Source organism: Ascaphus truei, chromosome 22 (genome assembly GCF_040206685.1).
Source record: "Ascaphus truei isolate aAscTru1 chromosome 22, aAscTru1.hap1, whole genome shotgun sequence".
Taxonomy (NCBI): domain Eukaryota; kingdom Metazoa; phylum Chordata; class Amphibia; order Anura; family Ascaphidae; genus Ascaphus; species Ascaphus truei.
Genome location: NC_134504.1, coordinates 19,104,218 through 19,126,856, shown reverse-complemented (window position 1 = coordinate 19,126,856; position 22,639 = coordinate 19,104,218). Strand labels below are relative to the sequence as shown.

Sequence of the window (22,639 nt, the reverse complement as noted above, 5' to 3'; positions counted from 1 at the left end):
TTAAAAGGTAATTTAATAGTACAAAGATAAAAAACACAAGTAATACAAACGAATAATGAAATCAGTGGAGGTGCTGTCCTTCGTTTCGGTTCCTCCTCTCCGGTCTCTGCAGCGCTTCGGAGTGTAGGAACTCAAGATGGCGTTAGGAACGCGACCCCTCACTGTTTGGCTACGGAAGCCTCCAAGGGAAAAAAAGGTTGAGCTACGCGTTTTGCTTGATGACAAGCTTCCTCAGGCTCTATATGATTTCATTTTTCGTTTGAATACTCTGAGGACCTGTGAATCCGCCTGCAGTGGATAATATTTTAAAATATTTTTTATTGTCATTGTTCTATGCTGATCTGCGCTCCCCTTGCTTTTCTATTTTCTGTTCTATCCTGGGATAATAAGGATGTCTCCCAGAAAGGGTTGGAGCTGCAGACACGGGACCCCGAGGTGTGTATCTCTACGAAGGAGACACAAAGGTTCCCTTAATTGGTAAAATCTCCATTTATACACAGTTTTTCACTTTATTAGAGGTGTTTTACTCATATAAGAGAGCGCCCGGGTACCTTTTGTGCACAAAGAAATGATCACAAACAGGAAAGTGTTGCAAAAACACTTGCACTGCTGGGGAAGTGGGCTAAAGCCTGCTATTGAAATCACAGGATGTGCAGTATATTAAAACTCATTAAAAATTACATTAAGAGTTGAGTAATAAAAAAATAAATGCCGTAAGTACTATCTAATACTACACAACTGATGTATTTAAAATGAAACATGTAGGATATTGCTTGGATTGGTCCTTTAAAGGCACAGGTCCCCCTTCATGTTTATTTCACTTATTTTTAAAGATCTCTTTCCCCCTTCTGTATAATATGTTACCTGCTGTCAGTTTCCTAGTTTTTTCCCTGCTCACTGATTGTTTTATTATTTTTTAAACTGTATACTTTATTCCTAGAAAGTGAACCTAACCCTAAATTAATCTCAAATAACTTTATCTGAAAAGATGGAAATATGACCTTTCTGATGATTAGACTCTCTGTTGGCTGCTTGAAAAACAGCTCTGTGCTGCCTAGTACAGTGGAGAAAGTGAGAATAAACATCAGGTTATACTTTGTTCTTCTTTTTTTCTTTTATGTAAACATTTAAATTAAATTAACAGGTAAAAAAATAAGGTTGTTAATCTGCTTTAAAGGTAATTTCATAGCGCTGACTTTCAAAACAGGTTATTTTGGGGGGGAGGGTACTGCAATTTTTAATACTCCCTTCCAGGCACTCTGTATCTTCAGGAGGTGCGCAAAACAGCTGCATGCCTTTCCCAAATTATTTCGTGTACAGATGTGCCCTTTGTCACCTGTGCCGGAAACACCTTAGAAGGCCGACCTTACACGCCCATGCCATGAACATTTTAAGTGTCTATAACTGGAGTTTAAAGACCTGAATCTAATAAGACATGTGGCAAGTTTGAAGAACACCTACATCTGTTATGCAGGAAGATTGTTGGAATGCCTCAGTCTCATAACGTGTGTGTGTGTGCGTGTTTGTTTTATTTTGTAGTATACGTTTGTTGTTTCAAAAAGTTCCAGTAGCCGCATTTGTCTTGGACGAGCGTAGATTAGCCATTGGGTTTGATACCTGTTGAGAAAAGATCATCAAGAGAACGTCTAAGGTTTAGAAAGCTCTGTACACACTATTCTATTTAGCAGTTTTAGAATTGAATTCATGTTTAATTGTGTTTCAATTAATTAAGTGTATTAAGGTCAAAGGTGTCATTCTGATAAGTACAGATGGGCGGATTGTTCCAAATCCCTTTCCCAGATTTTTTTTTTTTTTAGACCAAATCCCCCCCACCAAAATACATCTGAGGGTTGGACTGCGCTTATAGTGCCGGCGACGCGACATCGCCTGAAAACAAAAGCATTTGAAGCTGATAAAATTTGATTTTTCAAAGGCTGTGGCCACATGTGACAGCCTCTGAACCAATCAATGGCCAAGTCGCCAGCGACGTCGCGAAAGTTAAATTACAACTTTCGCGGGTGACATCACCCCTCGCGCGCACTATAATCATGGCCTTGGGCACTAAAAAATCACCAACCACCAAATTCAACATTGGATACAATCTCTCTTCTCTCTCTGTCTCTCTGTCTCACAATCCTATAACAGGGTAGCAAAAGTGCAGTGTGTCAAAGAAAACTTTCCTATGAGTTGCTACGTATGTCATTGGCTCTACAAGAATAGGTTTCTGTAGACGGGAGTGCACTGCTCAGATGCTGCATAGATAACTCTACGCATGGTGTACACTGAAGCTGTTCATACTGTATATCCACATCTACAGTATAACCGCTGCCCAGGTTTTAGAAACATGAATGTGACAGCAGATACGAACCCCTCGACCCTTCTAGTCTGCACATTTCCCAATCTGCTGTAAAACCTCACAACCTCCAGTATTTGATCCTTAGCCTTATTTTGTGTTTTGGATCGCCTAATGTATATCCCAAACATCACAGATTACCAGTCAGAAAGGGATCAATCCGCGCTCAAGCTTCCTATAATGATCTTGTTGTAGATTTACTCCTTCCTCTTGCAGCTCCTGTTGCGTGGAGGCACCCCTCCTCCACCAGCGTCCACCGAAAGGAATACTCACCAGTGGACCAACCACAGAAAGAAAAAAAGCACACAAGCGCACCAAGGTTGAAGAAACATGTATTAACAAATACAATAAAAATGCAAGCTGTAACTTACATATAGGTAATAGTTGGTAGTCCAGTAGAAAATAAACAGTCAGGGCTCCGTTTTGATCACTGGTCTGCTTCAAAGGTCTGGAGGTGGGTCCTGGGTTGGTGCGTGTCCGTCCTGCGCGCTGGGATACACTGGCACTACAATGTTCCTGTACTGCTTCCGGGTGTCGCGTCTCATTGCGTCACTCGTATCTAGCAGTCCCCCCAGTCGCTACACCTCCCAACCAAGCTAACTATGTGTACTAAGTACACGGAGCTATGTCAGCAGCCAGATAACAGAGTACCCGTTTTAAGACTAGGCTAATTCCGCTACGCGTTTCGCACATTAATGTGCTTCATCATGCGGTCAATCACCAAGTTACAGCTTGCATTTTTATTGTATTTGTCAATACATGTTTTTTCAACCTTGGTGCGCTTCTGTGCTTTTTTCTTTATATCCCAAACATGTTTTAACCTTTCTCCCTCTCATTTTCACCCTGACTGATTTAGTCTTTCTCTTCCTGCATCATCCCCCAAGATGCAATTGACATTCAATGTCACAGCCCACTATAACAGCTGATGCAGTCTTTGTGCCCTGTTTAATCCCCCCATGCCACCCAACCGGGTTCCCAAAATACTTAACGGGATTTAATTTCCCTCCTGGGGAAACAATCATGGTCTCCAAATCTCGCGGGATCTGTGGGCCAATAGGAGGCTGCAACGTCGGCAGTTACGGCTTCTTAATGGACGATACTAGTGGCTATATTAAATTCTCCATGAGGCAGCGCCGGTATGTATCTTGGAACCGGGTGGGGGGGGGGGGTCACCAAAACGGGGAAAATGGATCAGTTCAGCTCCGATACCCCCTGATTTAGTTCTGTAAACAAAAATAATAACAATAAATTGCCAAGATTGCTCCTTTTAATCCCTTGAATGATAGAGGGTACTGGAATGCATTGGAAAGGAGTTATAGGGCTTGCCCGGGGAGGGGGGGGGTGGAGCAACTCCAGTCTTCAAGGGCCACCAACGGGTCAGGTTGTAAGGTTATCTCTGCTTCAGCACAGGTGGCTCAGTCATTGACTGAGCCACTGATTGAGCGTCTGAGGCAGGGATATCCCCAATATTTGGCCTGTTTGTGGCCCTTGAGGACTGAAGTTGCCCACCCCATGGCAAGAACGATGAATTGCGATCCTCTTTTTTTTTTTTTTTTTTCTTTTTTTTTAGGGGGGTGGGGGGACTTCAGAAAAGGGGTTAATCCAATTTAGATCTACAGAAGTAACGATAAAAAAAAAAAGTTAGCAGAATATGCGACCTGCAATAACGTTATTTTCCGGTTTGGTATAACATTGTTACATAGGCTTTCACAGAATGCGTTTCTACTTGTTTCCGATGAGTTTGTACCCTGTGTATTATTGCAACCACATCCTCCCATATGCTGTCTCGCTTTGCGTGAATATTAGCAACGCTTAGTCAGTTTCACTGCCCTTTTACAGTCAAGATCAAAGAGAAGGAAGAAAAAGACATTTGAATTCAGGGCATTGTTGCAGGACTGAGTTTTTTTATCTTTATTGCTTAGTAACTTCCCATATTTGTTGCTTTTCCTTCCTCTTCACATGAAGACATTATTGACCGTGTATTGTGTACAAACCATATGCAGATGACTATTATGGCAATGAGATAAGGGCTGTATAATGTAGCTGCAAACATGAAATACTCATGCTTTTGACTAATGTCGATGGTAAGCATACTGGGCCAATGCTTGGCTTCCCACATTTGTTCCTTTTACGTCCCCTGTAGTGAGTACTTGTATTAACCACGTTTGTATGTTTATTCTATAAATCTCTGCACAGCGGAAAAAAACATTATTTGTTAAATTTTTAGGCATCGGAGAAACAGTAGGAACAACCTTACAACATTTGAACTTAAAGTTCTTAAACATATGTATATCTTTATATAGCGCCATCCATGTACAGTGCGCTTCACAGCAGTAATACAAGGGGCACAATGATAATAAATGCTTCAGACATAAAAGTAACAATTGGAAAATATATCCCTGCCCGAAGAGCTTACAATATAAGTGTTAAGTAGGGAGAAATTAGAGACAATAGAGTGTTCTGGTAAGTGCGTCTGCAAGGTGTAATGGTTGATGCATGGGGTGTATAGTATCAGCCATGGAGTTACCCATATGCTTCATTAAAGAGTTGTGTTTTAAGATGGGTCTTCAAGGTGGAGAGAGAGGATGCCAGTCGGATAATGAGGGGAAGGGCATTCCAGAGGTTTGGGGCAGTAAGTGAGAGGCTTTAGGTACAAATGGGGTGTATTTGTATTTTTCCCAGCTTATGCCCCATATGTCTTCTTGCAATTCAGCGAGTGGTTAGAAGATCAGTCTCATACATTCCAGCATCAATGGCCCCCAACTAACGCACATATTTATTTGTCAGAATTATTCCACTGAAACAATTCAGTATCCGAATCTCCAACGTTTAGGACTTTGTAACCAAAGCCAAGGTTCAAATATGTATTTTTGTCACATTGGATGTAGCATTGGGCTTTTATGTCTTTTGTTGTTTACATTTGGCCACACTCAGTAGCACTCCTTTTGACACTAATATATATATGTCAAAAAATAATAATATATATATATATAATGTGGTGGGTTTTGGATTTTCTTGAGCTAGCTGGGATTTTGTGTGTTTATTAAGGTTCAAATGGGGTCTGAGGTTTTATAGCAGTAGGGAAAATGGCAGACTGGGTGGGCCAAGTTGTTCCTGTCTGCCGTCATAAGCTATATTTCTATGTAGCCTTGACAGCCATGTCAATATTAACCCTTCTGCTATCAGATGGGCCAGCAAGGCATTGTATTGAGTCACACGTCAACTAGGTCTTTGGTCTCATTCTGAGTTTTTCACTTTGTTCCTCTGCCTTCAATTGACCAAATACCTAGGACCAATTCCAAGGGTTCGAAGATACCAAGAAATTGGCAGTAGTTAAGAACCACTCGGCCCACTTATGTCCCCATCGACCTCCAAAGCTGAAATGCGGAGACAAATGAACGAAACAGAAAAATCAGGGCTTGCAGTCAACAACTTACCAAAGTAAACAAGTTGCAGGTGTGTACTAGTCTTGTGTGTGGTCCACACAAATAAATTATATGCATCAAAAAGGATATTACTGCTAACACACCAAACTTTACTGCTTCAAAAGTTTCTACCCTCTAAACAGGTGTTTGGTTCAATAAAAGGTTATCACACTACTTTCTTTTGTTCTTTTTATGTTCCAAATGCTTCATAAATAGCAGGGACACATTTTATCCTTCGTACTTTTAATAGGAGGAAGTGTTCATCCCAGCATAACAATTCGGACCACAACTTAATCTTCTTTAGATCATGTGAGATCACCACAATCCCCTGACATTTTAACGTCTCCACCTTCCTGATGTCTGTGCTGGTTTATAATGCAGTAAACTTTGGTGTGTGTGTGTGTGTGCGTGACCAGTACTTCAAAAAGAAACGAATGAGCAATCCTAAAGACTTAAGGCCATATCTACTAAGAAGTGCTACGCCATACAACGCCGTCTATGCTAGGAGGCACCTTACGTTACTGAGACACATTTACTAATCGTTGTTGTTCCGTAAAACACCTTCGTGACCGGAATACCCCCTTACAGCCCATTTACCTGGTGCCATATTTACTAAGCTAAGCTGGAAGTTGGTTTCTAAAGAAGCACTGCTTGGTTAATCTGGCCCAATATATATATGCTCAAAGCTGTGACCATGCAGCAAGCTTAAGCCTATAGGGAACCATGTTAAAAATGGTTTTTGAGGCAAAAAGTGACACTGTGTGCACATTTGCATGTCATTTCCCAGAATCCCTTGCTGCAGTGGAAGTGCTGTATGCTGGGTGATAATGGGGAAAGGCGGGGTTGCAGACCTGCCTAAGACATGCAGATGAGCATACAGTTGGATTTGTATATATATATATATATATATATATATATACATATATATATACATATATATACACATGTTGAGGTATCAGTACCGTGTTAGCCGAGCTTCAATAATCAAAAAATAAATAGATGATACCGTTCTGTGGCTAACGAATAAAAGCATTTCGTTAGCCACAGAACGGTATCATCTATTTATTTTTTGATTATATATATATATTATATCTACTATATATTTCTGAAAGCACTGTATGTCTGCGTCCCTAGCGGCAATCTCATTGGTCCCTTGGCCTGCCCGCCCCCGCACACCTCTCATTGGCCTGAGGCAGAGTGACGGGCAAAAACACACACACACACACCACCCCTCACACACACACACACACTCACTCTCCCCCGTCAGTTGGACCGCAGCTCACCTTCCACACACACACACTCCCCCCTTCTCTCCCGGTGCCCCTCACTCTCTCCCCCCACCTCACCCAAATCCCCACGCTCCGCAACATCCCCAGCCGCACCATCACCCTCACCATGCGCCGCGGCCCTCCTGCTCAGCAGCAAACTCCAGGCTCTTCCCCCCCTCACGGCGCGGCCCGGGCCTCCTGCTCTCCCCCTCACGTGCGCCGCTACCGGAGAGGGGAAGCGCGGCGCGGGACTCCCCCTCACGTGCGCCACTACCGGAGAGGGGAAGCGCGGTGCGGGACTCCCCCTCACGTGCGCCACTACCGGAGAGGGGAAGCGCGGCGCGGGACTCCCCATCACGTGCGCCGCTCCCGGACGGAGGGGAAGCGCGGCACGGGTCTCCTGCCACTCTTGCCCCCCCCCCCCCAGCTTCCCGAACTCACCTCCTGCCCCAGCCAGATGCCACGGGGTCAAGGTAAGTCACCCACCGTCTCCCACCCACGCACTGTCACCCAGTCACCCACCCAGTCACCCACACACCCACCCAGTCACCCACCCACCCAGTCACCCACCCACTCAGTCACCCACCCACTCAGTCACTTTCACCCAGTCACCCACCCAGTCACCCACCCACTCAGTCACCCACCCACTCACTTAGTCACCCAAAAACTCACTTAGTCACCCAAGTCACCCAAAGTCACCCACCCAGTCACCCACCCAGTCAGTCACCCAGTCAGTCACCCACCCAGTCAGTCAGTCACCCACCCAGTCAGTCAAACCCAGTCAGTCACCCACCAACCCAGTCAGTCACCCACTCACCCACCCAGTCAGTCACCCACTCACCCACCCAGTCAGTCAACCACTCACCCACCCAGTCAGTCACCCACTCACCCACCCAGTCAGTCACCCACTCACCCACCCAGTCAGTCTCCCACTCACCCACCCAGTCAGTCTCCCACTCACCCACCCAGTGAGTCTCCCACCCAGTCAGTCTCCCACCCACTCTCCCACCCACTCTCCCACCCACTCTCCCACTCAGTCTCCCACTCAGTCTCCCACCCATTGTTTCCCACTCACCCACCCATTCAGTTTCCCACCCATTGTTTCCCACTCACCCACCCATTCAGTTTCCCACTCACCCACCCATTCAGTTTCCCACTCACCCACCCATTCAGTTTCCCACTCACCCACCCATTCAGTTTCCCACTCACCCACCCATTCAGTTTCCCACTCACCCACCCATTCAGTCTCCCACTCACCCACCCATTCAGTCTCACACTCACCCACCCATTCAGTCTCACACTCACCCACCCATTCAGTCTCACACTCACCCACCCATTCAGTCTCACACTCACCCACCCATTCAGTCTCACACTCACCCACCCATTCAGTCTCACACTCACCCACCCATTCAGTCTCACACTCACCCACCCAGTCTCACCCAAAACCACCCACCGACCCCACCCACCCACTCACCGACCCCACCTACCCACTCACTGACCCACCCAGTCACCGACCCCAGTCACTGACCCACCCAGTCACCGACCCTGAAAAAGTCACCCAGTCACCGACCCACCCACCGACCCAAAGTCACCCACCCAAAGTCACCCACCCACCCAAAGTCACCCACCCACCCACCAACCCAGAGTCACCCACCCACCCACCGACCCAAAGTCACCCACCCACCGACCCAAAGTCACCCACCCACCGACCCAAAGTCATCCACCAACCGACCCAACTCACCCACCCACCGACCCAACTCACCCACCCAACCACCGACCCAAAGTCACCCACCGACCCAAAGTCACCCACCCACCGACCCAAAGTCAAACCGACCCAAAGTCACCCACCCACCCACCGACCCAAACTCACACACCCACCAACCCAAAGTCACCCACCCACCCACCGACCCAAAGTCGAGGATTCAGCTACTCAGCTCACTCTGTATTTTCACCGCATGGGATCGCAGTGCTCCTCTGGGTCTCCGTCCAGCAGGAACTCAGGAAGCGATACTGTGGTTCAAATTGTCCTCCGGAAACAAAACTAGCGTGTATCTAGTTCCGGGCAGAACTGTGTACTGCGTGTGAACTGGAAATTGCTGCCCTGATGAAATCACGTAATGTGAAGTAACGCGTAGGGTGTATGTCGCGTTGTTAATGTGGGTACTCACCTTTGCATCCTGGACTCGTAAGACGCCATAGGCAGCAATTTCCAAGAATCCTCATCTGGTGCATGAGTATACCTCATAAAATGCTGTTTTTACTTTGTTGTTTGTGAGTTAGCATTTTGTTGGATTTTTAGGGATAATAAATGTGTATTTTGTTGGACATATTGCACTAGGATCGGGTGCTTTCTTTTTGTGTTTTTTGTACATATATATATATAGCGCAGTGTTCGACAAACCTATACATTTGCACACCCCGGGCGAGTGGATTTAACATCGTGGCGAGCTCCTATTGGCCCAAGCAGCACACGTATGGTACTAGGTGGCAAGTAGATTTTTTTGTTCGGCGAGTAGATTTTTTGGTGATTTGTCGACCACTGTATACATTACCAAAAGCGGCAAGGAGGCGACAGCACTCAGAGGGTTAAAGTCAAAACTTATGTATTAAACATAGCACAAATCTCCGTTTCGATCCCTCTGGGGGATCTTCCTCAGATATATACATATATATATATATATATATATATATAGCCTATAGGGAACCATGTTAAAAATGGTTTTTGAAGCAAAAAGTGGCACTGCGTGCTCATTTGCATGTCATTTCCCAGAATCCCTTGCTGCAGTGGAAGTGCTGTGTGCTGGGTGATAATGGTGAAGGGTGGGGTTGCAGACCTGCCTTAGACATGCAGATGAGCATACAGTTATATTTACATATATATATATATATATATATATATATATATGTATATATATGTATATATATATATATATATATATATATATATATATATATATATATATATATATACACACACAGTGGTTGACAAATCACCAAAAAATCTACTCGCCACACAAAAAAATCTACTCGCTACCTAGTACCAAACGTGTGCTGCTTGGGCCAATATGTACTCGCCCGGGGGTTAAATCCACTCGCCCGGGGCGAGCAAATGTATAGGTTTGTCGAACACTGTATATATATATATATATATATATATATATATATATATACTGAGTTAAGTTATGGTGAGTAAAAAAAGTGACAAAAACCCTCCACAGGAAAGCAAATATGCAAATATAGCTGTATGCTCATCTGCATGTCTTAGGCAGGTCTGCAACCCCGCCTTTCCCCATTATCACCCAGCATACAGCACTTCCACTGCAGCAAGGGATTCTGGGAAATGACATGCAAATGAGCACACAGTGTCACTTTTTGCCTCAATAACCATTTTCAACATGGTTCCCTATAGGCTTAAGCTTGCTGCATGGTATCAAGGTCGAAACAGCTGTCTGTGGGTCGTTTTCTGGGTATGCACCTTAACCCTGGCTGTGCTCAAGGCTGTGACCATGCAGCAAGCTTAAGCCTATAGGGAACCATGTTAAAAATGGTTATTGAGGCAAAAAGTGATACTGTGTGCTCATTTGCATGTCATTTCCCAGAATCCCTTGCTGCAGTGGAAGTGCTGTATGCTGGGTGATACTGGGGAAAGGCGGGGTTGCAGACCTGCCTAAGACATGCAGATGAGCATACAGCTATATTTGTATATATATATATATATATATATATATATATATATATATATATATATATATATATATATATATATATATATATATATATATATATATATATATATATATGTGTAGAGGTATCAGTACCGTGTTAGCCGAGCTTCAATAATCAAAAAATAAATAGATGATACCGTTCTGTGATATATATATATTTTTTTTTTTTGATCTTCACAGGGAACCAGTGTAGTAAGAAATGTATCAGCATGTCTGACCCATGCAGTCTAATCCAGTTTCAGCATAACATACTTACTGTGGTGTTTTAGATATCCATATATATTTAGCTGGTTACTGAAGCCCAGTGGTGATAATCTGATCATAGCATACACATGTTTTCTCCACTCCTAACATCAAATGTAGAGTGTTTCGATTGTTTCCCAAATCCAGGAATCCAAGAGACCTTTTCATTCAAAGTTCCAGGAACAAAAGTATAAAGTGACTTGCCATGTTGATCAAGTACCCCCAAATCCTAATTGTGTCTAATAAATTTGTCTGTGTAAATTACTAACATTTCCTATTTGCCAGCATAGTGCCAATGAGAAGACAAAGAATGGCTTATCTGGTGTGAATGTTAATAGATCCCGAATGCCTTTTATTGAGTGAGACACACATTCCAAAGAAGAAGTTTTCGTTGAACTGGATCCCTGATAAGTTACAAACGTGCGTGAAGATGATGAATTGCATTGTTAAGCATAAAAGATCCTTAATAACATTACGTTATCAGCACTGATTTGAGTAATCTCAAATCATTGTAGAAACCAATTAGAATATGTTTTCCTTGTTACATTGTGAGTTCATCGATGGTTCCACTCATGTCACTGCAACTATGGAATCGATGCAGCATTCCTACTTCATGTGGGTGTTATTCCTTAATTGGCGCCAAAAAAAGCAGAATGCTGGCATATTCTGTGAGGCTGAAACCTATTCCATCGTCAGTCACATTGTATAGCCAGTATAACCAGCCTCACACTGACGAAACCCAAAAGGTGGAAATAGGCTGTCTCTGAGTCGGTTTTACTGCCTCTGCACTTCTTTAACCCAGGTTGTGCTGAAAAGCTGTGTGATACGGCAAGCATAAGCTTATACGTGGTCCATGATAAAATGGGCATATATTTATTTATAATATATTTTACCAGGAAGTATACATTGAGAGTTATCTCTCGTTTTCAAGTATGTTCTGGCCATAGGAGTTAGTGACAAATAATACATGGTTACAAATACAGTTACATAAGTGAATAGGGTATACATTATATACAAGAAATTGCATGCATACTTAAAGATAATATATATTATGGGCGTATGTAACAGTTACAGACCAGATTAACATGTGAGACAGGTTTGGTTTTGAAAGAACTTAAATTGGTGGTGGATGTGAGAGTATCCGATAGGTTGTTCCAATTTTGGGGTACACGGTAAGAGAAGGACGAACGGCCGGATACTTTGTTGAGCCTTGGGACCATGAACAGTCTTTTGGAGTCACATCTCAGATGATAAGTGCTGCAAGTGGTAGGGGTGAGGAGCTTGTTCAGATAGACGGGTAGCTTGCCCAGAAAGCATTTGAAGGCAAGATGAACTTTGCGCCTAGACTCAAGTGATGACTAATCTAGTTCTTTGAGCATTTCTCAATTATGTGTGTTGTAGTTGCATGAAGCAAAAGGTGCCACTGTGTGTTCATTTGCATGTAATTTCCCAGAAGCCCTGGCTGTATGCTAATTAATGTGGAAAGGCAGGGTTCCTGACCTGTCTGAGACATGTGAATGTGCTGAAAAGTGATATTTTTATTTGCTGTACACTGTACTGTGGAGGGGTTATGTCACTTTTTTTACCCACCATAACTGATATGTGTGGTATATTATGTGGAATTTGTCATGCTTTTGGGAATTCCCGATATGAGAAGGTACGGTATTCACTGCATTTTTCTTTGTGGAACTAAAGTTGAACATGTTATACAACGTGTTGTTGAATATGATTGGAGCTTAAAAAGATGGTAACTGGAACCAGAACACCTACGTCTCTTCAATTAGAACGATAGGTTTGGCAGAGGCCAATAAATACACAGGAACGAAGTCATTAAAGACCAAACTCATGGCCTGTGTCTAAAGTGGAGGAAGCAGCAAGCATCGGGTCCATTCTGCAAAGCCAAACATTGCAGCCATTATCTAATATCCTTTATTGATCTAAAGTGGCTGTTGTCCGTTATTAAGGTCCTGGGACATCAAACAAATAATGGGTAATAAAGTTAAACATCACTGTTTGATGAAGTGTGCTAATCTTTTAAATCAGGAACTGGTTAAGCTAAATGATTTTACAAGCAGAGGAAACACCTGCACAGCACAGATAACTCATGGCATGCCCTACGGACCGGCAATAACAAGAAACAAGCTCCATCGCAGTGGACGGGGAGCGGCTTTACTGACAATTTAAGTGTTTGGTGTCCAATGTAGAGGCTGAACATCTGTGGAACAACACGTCTTCGTAGGCTTGGGTTCGACCTGAAACATTTTGTGCTGGAGGCACAGTGTGTAATTTGAATTGTTTAGATATGAAGATACAAATGGTATATTTTGTCCCATCTTCTTTATCATCTTAATATATTTTACATTTACAGGTATAGTCCATGACACTTTATTTTTAATAACACATTGCTTTAGCTTTTCCACAGTGCCTCCTTTTTATTTATGCACTAGCTCTCCCATTATACCTGCTTGTATGCCTCATATTATTTCAGGAGTGTATAAGGTGAATGTTATTTTCTCTCATAAGTAGTCATGGTTTATAATGTCTATTGATTTTAAATGAGCGTTTTATCTCTTCCAAGAAGCATACAAAAATAATAATAGACTGCCACAGCTGAATACTTGCAAGAGTTTAATCGATTCTCTGTATTTCTCTCTGAAGAATTTCACAGTTGAAGCCCAAATGAGAAGCTATTGAAAGACCTTGAAAGTTGCCTGAAACCTGCCAACTTTCATGCAGATCAAAGCTCATCGGAATCATATAATCATTTTGTGTTTGATGGCTTTCTGTGTAAGCTGTTGTTCATCCATAACGATAGCCATTTGAATGTGGTTTTTTTATCCCATCTTTTTGAATATTTCATGTGCACCCGAGTTTCAAAATTAATTTATCAGATTTTATCCTTGTCATGCCTGTGTGTATTAGGATCATCTATTATAAACATGGCAAGAATACATATGAATGAGGCTTTTACTCAATGTTAAGGAGTTTTAGTGGCAATTGGAAAGCAAAATGTCCTTAAAGCAGGGGTTCTCAACTCTTCATCAGGTAATTTTTTAAGGAAAGCCCAGCTTCAGTACAGGTGTCTCAGTTTTCCACTGAGACACGGATTAAGCTACCTGTGCTTAAGCTGGAACTGATTAAGGTACCTGTGTTGTATCGGAGAGATCCTGAAATCCTGTCCTGTTGTGAGGTCTTGAGGACTGGAGTTTCAATGCCTTAAAGAATTCATGTAAGAATTGCACTCTTTTTTTCTTTTTTTGTGTGCATCAACAAATGAAGTTATAATGTGATATTAGCTAAGATCTCACAAAGCATGCAAAATATTAAAGAATATATCATATGAGAGAAAAAAGGACCCAGTCTTCCAGCACTGTCACAACAAATGTAGAATTGTAAATTTAAAATACTTTATTAATAACCAAGAATAAAAAATAGGGTGTTAAAACGTAATTAAACGGTGTATTATAACAGCACTTGACTGTATCCTTCATAACCCATCCGAGGTTGGGTGGGTAGATATAGTAATAAGATCCCTTATAGATATTCGGGATCAAGGCGCTATATGTTATAGCTTCCTAAAAGACATAGGAGATGGGTCTATTGGAGCTCACTTATAGGTTGATCTCAGTATTAGTGTATCAGTGCATGTGTTACGCACTCAAATGATATACCAATAATGTAAGCGTTCTATGGCATAGTAAGCGACAGGTTAGACCATATCTGCCCCTGCTTGAAATAGCGCTGCTCGCTTGATAATCTCGCTAACATTAAAGGTGCTAGGTCTATGGTGGAATCATATTGTGCCCATAAATGAAATAAAGCACAGGCTAATAAGCAAACAAAAGGTAAGGTATAGTTTCGTTGGCATTGATCAGGTGTGTAATTTATATACCATGGACACCTATACTGCAGAAAAGTAATTGATGCAGACCACCATATGTGCTGCTGATATGTCGTAGGATTTATGGGTGTGCTCTTAATCCACAGAGCTCACCTATATTATCAGTTGAGTATGGCTGCATCAATATTGAGCTTGATGGTGCAATGTGATTACCAGTCGTACATTAGCCATTCTGTTAGAATCCACATAAATACACCTAGTGCACATTCATAGTCACTGATCCCAGGGCTGGGTGATATGGTGCATGAAGGAGGCGGCTAATGTTAAAGCAACCTCCACTATAATTGTGGTGGCTAGAGCTGGTATCAACGCTGTTAACTGCTCAAAAGTTAGTCTGCCAGTATTCGGTGAGTACACTGACAAAATGCCAACAGTGTCAACCGGTAGGTAAAGCGGGTGTATGTGGGGTTGCTGATGGGATGAAAAACACTGTAAGATCACCCCACCCCCCTTATTTACCCTTGATGACAGATAAATACCTTATACCAGTTTGTGGGGGGGGGGGGCGGTCTACCTGTGAATCGCATGGTCCCCTATATCAGCGCTGATCTTGGTTATATCAGCGCTGATATGCTCGAGGACCTGCCTGTCTGTGAGTGAGTAGACCCTGTGAGGTAGTAGGATCCCGCGGTACAGTGACACAGCGCGATCCTAGGTAAACATACACGCCGGGGGAAACCGCAAGTCTAACAACGCGGATCAATATCCATCAGCTGTTGTGTTCAAATCAACACAACAGCTGATGGATATTGATCCGCGTTGTTAGACTTGCGGTTTCCCCCGGCGTGTATGTTTACCTAGGATCGCGCTGTGTCACTGTACCGCGGGATCCTACTACCTCACAGGGTCTACTCACTCACAGACAGGCAGGTCCTCGAGCATATCAGCGCTGATATAACCAAGATCAGCGCTGATATAGGGAACAATGCGATTCACAGGTAGACCGGCCCCCCCCCCCACAAACTGGTATAAGGTATTATCTGTCATCAAGGGTAAATAAGGGGGGTGGGGTGATCTTACAGTGTTTTTCATCCCATCAGCAACCCCACATACACCCGCTTTACCTACCGGTTGACACTGTTGGCATTTTGTCAGTGTACTCACCGAATACTGGCAGACTAACTTTTGAGCAGTTAACAGTGTTGATACCAGCTCTAGCCACCACAATTATAGTGGAGGTTGCTTTAACATTAGCCGCCTCCTTCATGCACCATATCACCCAGCCCTGGGATCAGTGACTATGAATGTGCAATAGGTGTATTTATGTGGATTCTAACAGAATGGCTAATGTACGACTGGTAATCACATTGCACCATCAAGCTCAATATTGATGCAGCCATACTCAACTGATAATATAAGTGAGCTCTATGGATTAAGAGCACACCCATAAATCCTACGACATATCAGCAGCACATATGGTGGTCTGCATCAATTACTTTTCTGCAGTATAGGTGTCCATGGTATATAAATTACACACCTGATCAATGCCAACGAAACTATACCTTACCTTTTGTTTGCTTATTAGCCTGCGCTTTATTTCATTTATGGGCACAATATGATTCCACCATAGACCTAGCACCTTTAATGTTAGCGAGATTATCAAGCGAGCAGCGCTATTTCAAGCAGGGGCAGATATGGTCTAACCTGTCGCTTACTATGCCATAGAACGCTTACATTATTGGTATATCATTTGAGTGCGTAACACATGCACTGATACACTAATACTGAGATCAACCTATAAGTGAGCTCCAATAGACCCATCTCCTATATCTTTTAGGAAGCTATAACATATAGCGCCTTGATCCAGAATATCTATAAGGGATCTTATTACTATATCTACCCACCCAACCTCGGATGGGTTATGAAGGATACAGTCAAGTGCTGTTATAATACACCGTTTAATTACGTTTTAACACCCTATTTTTTATTCTTGGTTATTAATAAAGTATTTTAAATTTACAATTCTACATTTGTTGTGACAGAGTGCTGGAAGACTGGGTCCTTTTTTCTCTCATATGATATAATCAGTCTCCATCCAGTCAGCACCTCACTGTGGTTAGCATAAGCTGTGCGGGTTTTTTTGTGTGTATCAAAATATTAAAGAAGAATGTATATTAAGTCATATTCCGTAGGTGTCGGTTGTCATCAAATAATCCTTGTTGAGGCTTTTCAATCCATAAGTGCCTGAGTATTTGATTAAAGCCAAAGTCTTATTTTCATATTAACGTTAAGTACCTTGTGTTGAATGGTTGTCAAAGCAGCACTTGCTCCTACTTTGTTTTTGTTAGCCCCCATAACCAAACACCACTATGTTCAGCTCCGGGGAACCCCTGCTTCCCGAGTTACCTGTGAAGTTACTGGGCTTCCATCTCCCTCAGGGGAAACAAAATGGCTGCCAAATCTTGGGCCAATAGTTAGTCACATCTGTTGTGGCTTCCCATTGGAGGCCATTTAAATCCCCTTTAAAAAATTTTTTACATGAAGTAATACCTGTGACTTCCCCAGTTTGTATCTTGGCAACCGGGGAGTCGAAAGAGCTGAAACGTATGTGGCTCAGCTCCGGACGGGGCTAGTTAGGGTGATTTAAATGAAGTGGTTAAATGAACCCCTGCGCTGCCAGGGTGTCTGCATTGCAATCAAAAAGCAGTGCGTGGCTACCTTCCCGGCAGCGAAGGAACTTGTCTGCATTCCTGTTGAAAGGGCAAGATTGACATGCCATTGATTTAGCACTCAGAAAAGGTAATTGCGATGGCTTTCATCAGTGTCCTAGTGAATGAATAGTAGTGCACGTGTACGCTTTCTTACTGGGTGTTGAGATTGTGTCAGCAGCTGCCTGAATGGGATGAAAGAGTTTGCAAGCATTGTGATACTTCCTATTGTGAGACCTTGCTTCCTCCAGGGATTTTCTCCTTTAAAGGCTGTCTTCTCTTGAGAAGACAGAGACCTGAACTAACATGAAAAGTACAGCTAGATGTGCCAAGTGCATTGTGTTGTAGGCTATTATGCTGGCTAAGGAAATCTGCAATTGAGAAAACTTTCAGCAAAGATCTAGTCGTCCTGCATGTCCTAGGGAACTGTAGATGTGTTGTGAGTTGGCATACCTTATAGTGTATGAACAAAGCGTTCAATAGAGCTTGAAAAACCTCATGGGTCTGTTCTGTGTACTCCTTGTGACCTTGGGAGTCAATTTATCTGCCAGGCACCAAAAATAGATTGTAAGTTCTACAGGCAAAGCATGCGTGCCTGTAAAAGTCTGTGTAGAGCAATACACTGCATCGCTATATATACGAAAACTATTGTTATTAATATAATTGCCCTTCTTTACAGTTCCGGATATTGCTAGGGAAGGGATCCACAATTATTCTGCGTTGTAATTCACATTGCACTGAAATGTTGGTGCATTATAAATCAATTATTTTAATCATTTACTGGGATGAACACATATAATGGTAAGACAAATATATTCCATATAATTTTAACAGTACGCATTATATTAGCGGTGTAATAGTGCAGGGCTTTAGATAAGGAGAGGAGCTGCTGTGGCGACGTGGTTAATTTGTTGGTCTTGATTTACATGCACATGCCTGCAGGTACAATTTGTGACGTTGTTGAAAACGGCCCTACAATGTATCTTTACTGGTAAAATATATCAGTTAACAAGAATTGGTCACACACGTCTAAATCAGGGGTGCGCAAACTTTTCGCGCTGCGCCCCTCCCTGCCTGATCCCTGGTGCTCTGGTCCTCCCCCCCCCCACCTTGCATTCCGGCGTGCGGGGGTCATGTGCGTCATGCCATGGCCCCCGTCGCGTTCCCATGGCGACGGGTCATGTGATGTCACGTGGTCCTGCGGCATCATTTGACGCCACGTTGCCATGGCGAAGCGTCACACAGCCGGCTGAATCAAGGTAAGTGGAGTGTTACAGAGGCCTCACGCAATCCCCAGGCATGAAGTGCCTTGGAGAAAAGCGCGGGCCCCCCCCCCCCTTGAAAAATCTTGCACCCCCAGTTTGCGCACCGCTTGTTTAAACATCCAAGTATTGGAATTGTGTTTTTCCTCAAGATTAAGAATATTTAAAAAGATGTGTCTTCTCAACAATGACAGGTTGTAACAAATCTTTCACTAATATATAAAATATTTAAAAAAATGAAACCTTTTACTAATAGTACATTATGCATTTTTTATTTTATTTTTATTTTTATCAAACGGACAGGTGCATGATCTGCAGAATAAACTTGAGGAAGAAAGAGAAAAAGGGCTCAAGAAAGTTTCCAAACTGGAAGGGACATTGAAGTAAGTGAAAATGGGGAGTGTGTATGCACGCAGCCAACGGGGAATAAAGTGCGCGCTCACAATACCACGCCAGCGGTCTCAGGAAGTTAAATGTCAGCACGCAAACCAGTCAACCTAATCAAGTTAAATGTATCATTCTAATGTGTGATGGTTTATAGGGGTCCCATGTTAAAATGGACATGAAGCAAAAGGTAACACTATGCTCATTTGCATGTAATTTCCCCGAATCCCTGGCTGCAGTGGAAGCAGTGTATGCTAAGAGATAATGGTGAAAGGCAGGGATGCAGACCGGTCTGAGAAATGTGAATGCGCTCACAAGTGATATAGTTATTTGCTGTACGATGGAGGCTTTGTGTCACTTTTATTTACTCGCCCTAACTTATATAATGTGTGACAGTTTCCAAACACAAAATTGTAGGATGTTCCCCTTTTACTCTTTTCAGAGAACACTATGGGGCAGCCTACGTTATTGGATGGTGTAGGGATGGTCCATGCACTTCTTTTACCCAAATAAGAAGCCAAAATGCTATATTTTAATATGATGGGGCTAAGGAGGACACAGCTTGATGTCTTTTCTGCCACTAGTTTGTCATGCTGGAGAAGCGTATAATCAGGGGAATGAACACTTGCACTGAAAATGTGGATCAAATACCTTTTATCTTTTTTTTCATGTGGTGATATTTCAGTTCCTATAAAGGACCTTCATCCATCGAGTTACATGTAAGGAATGCAACATGAATGCACTAAAAACTATTATACCACATCCTACACACACTTTGTGTGTGTGTGCACAATACTGCAGTGTACCCGTCAGTAGAATTATGTTATAGTGTGTAAATATCGTTCTGCATACAAGAGCCTTTCATTGGTTAGAAAAATGAATAAATTATAAGCACATAGGAGCAGTTGTGATCAAGAGAAGGGATAATTAATCGGATCCGTGAGGGCTTATGTTGTCATTGAGATGCTGGCTTTATTCATGTGTTGTATAATCAGCTTTGCATTTTGGGGGTGTCATTCGGAGGAGTTACCTCCACTTCTCCAGCAGCTGCTAGTAACCAGTTAATTTCTCCAAAGACCTGCACTGCTTTGTTAAGGAATGTGCTGATACAGCTCCAAGATACATGGCGATTTTAAAAGCTCATTTAGATTTCCACAAATCACAGTAGATTCTGTTATTCATTCTGGATCCAATTTCTCCATTTTCCCCCTTTCCTCCATTGCTTTATTTAGTCTGGAAGGCTAAAATGAGAATAAGGAGCGTGCAGGCAACGCCGTGCCAAAGCTATTATTTAAATAAACGTTTGTATGTACTCATATCATGCTACAAATGACTGCTCATTTTTAGCCATGCAAGATTTGCAGAGAGATGTGTAGCACTGCCTATAAAATAATAAGAATACTTTATCTTTAGGCTTGGTCCCTGGTGGCTGCGGCTGCGCACGCAAATACGGCCCTCTATGGTGTTGGCCGCAGTAGCTGCCTGCACAGTGCGCGATGCACGACTGCCTTTGCCAAAAGACAAGAATTTTGTCTTTTTGGTGCGGCGGCTGGGCAATGGTCACAGCGGCGGTTCAGCCAATGAGGGCGAACTAGCCGTGTGACGTCCTGGCCACGCCCCCCCAGTCACGAGTGATCGGATGCCCATCAGATCGCTCGGCTGGAGGGGGAGGAGCACCCGTCGCGCGCACTGGGGCCGTAGCCTTAGGCCTGGGACCCGCTGCGCTCGTTGGCGCGGGCGGCAATGTAGCGAGTTCCCCACCAGCAGGGGAATCCTCGCGAGCCGGTCCCGGTCCCCACTGGCTGCACAGCTGACTACACGCTGTGGCGCGTCAGCCGCTAGGAGACACAAGAGAATGGTGTTTCCTAGCTTCGACGCGTCACGTGGTGTGGCTGTGAGCCAATGGGGAGGGGAGGCTGCGGGAGGAGGAGAGGCTTCGGGGAGCGGGGAGGAGTGTGGAGTGAAAGCAGCGTGCGTGCCTGTCTGTGTGTGTGTGTATGTGTGTGCCTGAGTGCGTGCGTGCCTGTCTCTGTCTGTGTGTGTGTGTGTGTGTGTGTGTATGTGTGTGTATGAGTGCGTGAGTGCCTGTCTGTGTGTGTGTATGTATGTATGTATGAGTGCCTGCGTGTGTGTGTTTTTTTTACTTACCTGCAGCCCGTGGCAGCCCGTGGAGGGAGGGGGGGGGGAAGAGTAGCGGGTCCCTCCGCTCAAGCCACGCCCCCCCCCCCCTCCCTGTCAATCCTCCCACTCCCGCCCACCTCCCGCTCCGGCCCCCCACGTCATGGCCGCGCCCCCTCACGTCATGGCCGCACCCCCCCACCCCCCGACCCGTTTGGCCACGCCCCCCGCTACTACTGACGTTTCCTGTAGACCGCAGATCGCGGTACAGCGAGTTGCACGCGCCGCCGGCAAGCAAGCCAGCCGTGCGGACGCGTGCAACGGGACCTTAGCCTTACTGTTTATGGTGCTACCACCCCCGCAGAGCTGCATATTGTAGGAGCAGCTCAGTGAGTAAAGGCACTGATAGAATAATGACACAGAGTTTGAAGCAGTGGCAGCAGTGTCAGTTCCTTGTGACCTTGGGGAAGTCACTTTATCTCTCTGTGGCTCAGGCACCAAAATCATAGATTGTAAGCTCTGCGGGGCAGGGACTGTGTCTGTAACATTCCTATGTGCTGTGTACTGCGCGCAATGCTGTAATTGTGACGCGCTTTGTGTCTTATTGGGAGAAAAGAGCTACATGAAAAACAAGTTATTATTAACAAAACAGAGCAAACCAGTCCCTAATATGAAGAATTGAGTAGCATGTTTATTTTAGGACAAACCTATGTTTAAAATGCAGCATTTCCAAGGAATTTTAATTCTTCCTTGTTTATTTTGACGATGCAGTTCACTTTGAACCAAGTGAGCTAATGGCAGTCATAGGTCATCTTAATGCTGAAAAAACAAATATGTAATTTAAGAAGCTGGATTAACAAACCTATCATTATTGCTTTGCAGTGGGCTGCAGGCTCCTTTAGCACGAAAGGGCTGAAGTGCATCTTGGGATTATCAAAAACTTGCAGCTGTACAACTCCATTAGCCAAACAACGTGTTCTATTTCTACCCAAGAACCAGTTGCTTTTTCTGGCACTAATCAAAGAAGGAGGATGTTTTGTACTATACTCACAGAAGAATAAACGGGTATAGTGGTAACAAGCGTGCAAGTCCACCAAAGACAGGGGTCCACCAACAGATCAGGTTTTCAGGATATCCCTGCTTCAGCACAGGTGGCTCAATAAGTCCCTGCTTCAGCACAGATGACCTGTGCTGAATCAGGGATATCCTGATAACCTGATCTGTTGGTGGCCCTTGAGGACTGGAGTTGGTCACCCCTGAGCCTAAGAGATGCAAAGCTGGAAAAGAAAGCCGTAAATATGAGTGGGCCACA

At 43.7% G+C, this 22,639-nt stretch overlaps 1 protein-coding gene across 1 annotated transcript in view; it reads left to right on the top strand.

Annotated features, from left to right (window-relative positions):
• CEP112 (centrosomal protein 112) overlaps window positions 1-22,639 on the top strand; it is a 287,868-nt gene that overhangs the window by 19,904 nt on the left and 245,325 nt on the right. Inside the window, exon 5 of the mRNA XM_075579533.1 lies at window positions 19,129-19,208. Coding sequence (XP_075435648.1) covers window positions 19,129-19,208 — 80 coding nt within the window. The remainder of the gene's footprint in view (window positions 1-19,128; window positions 19,209-22,639) is intronic.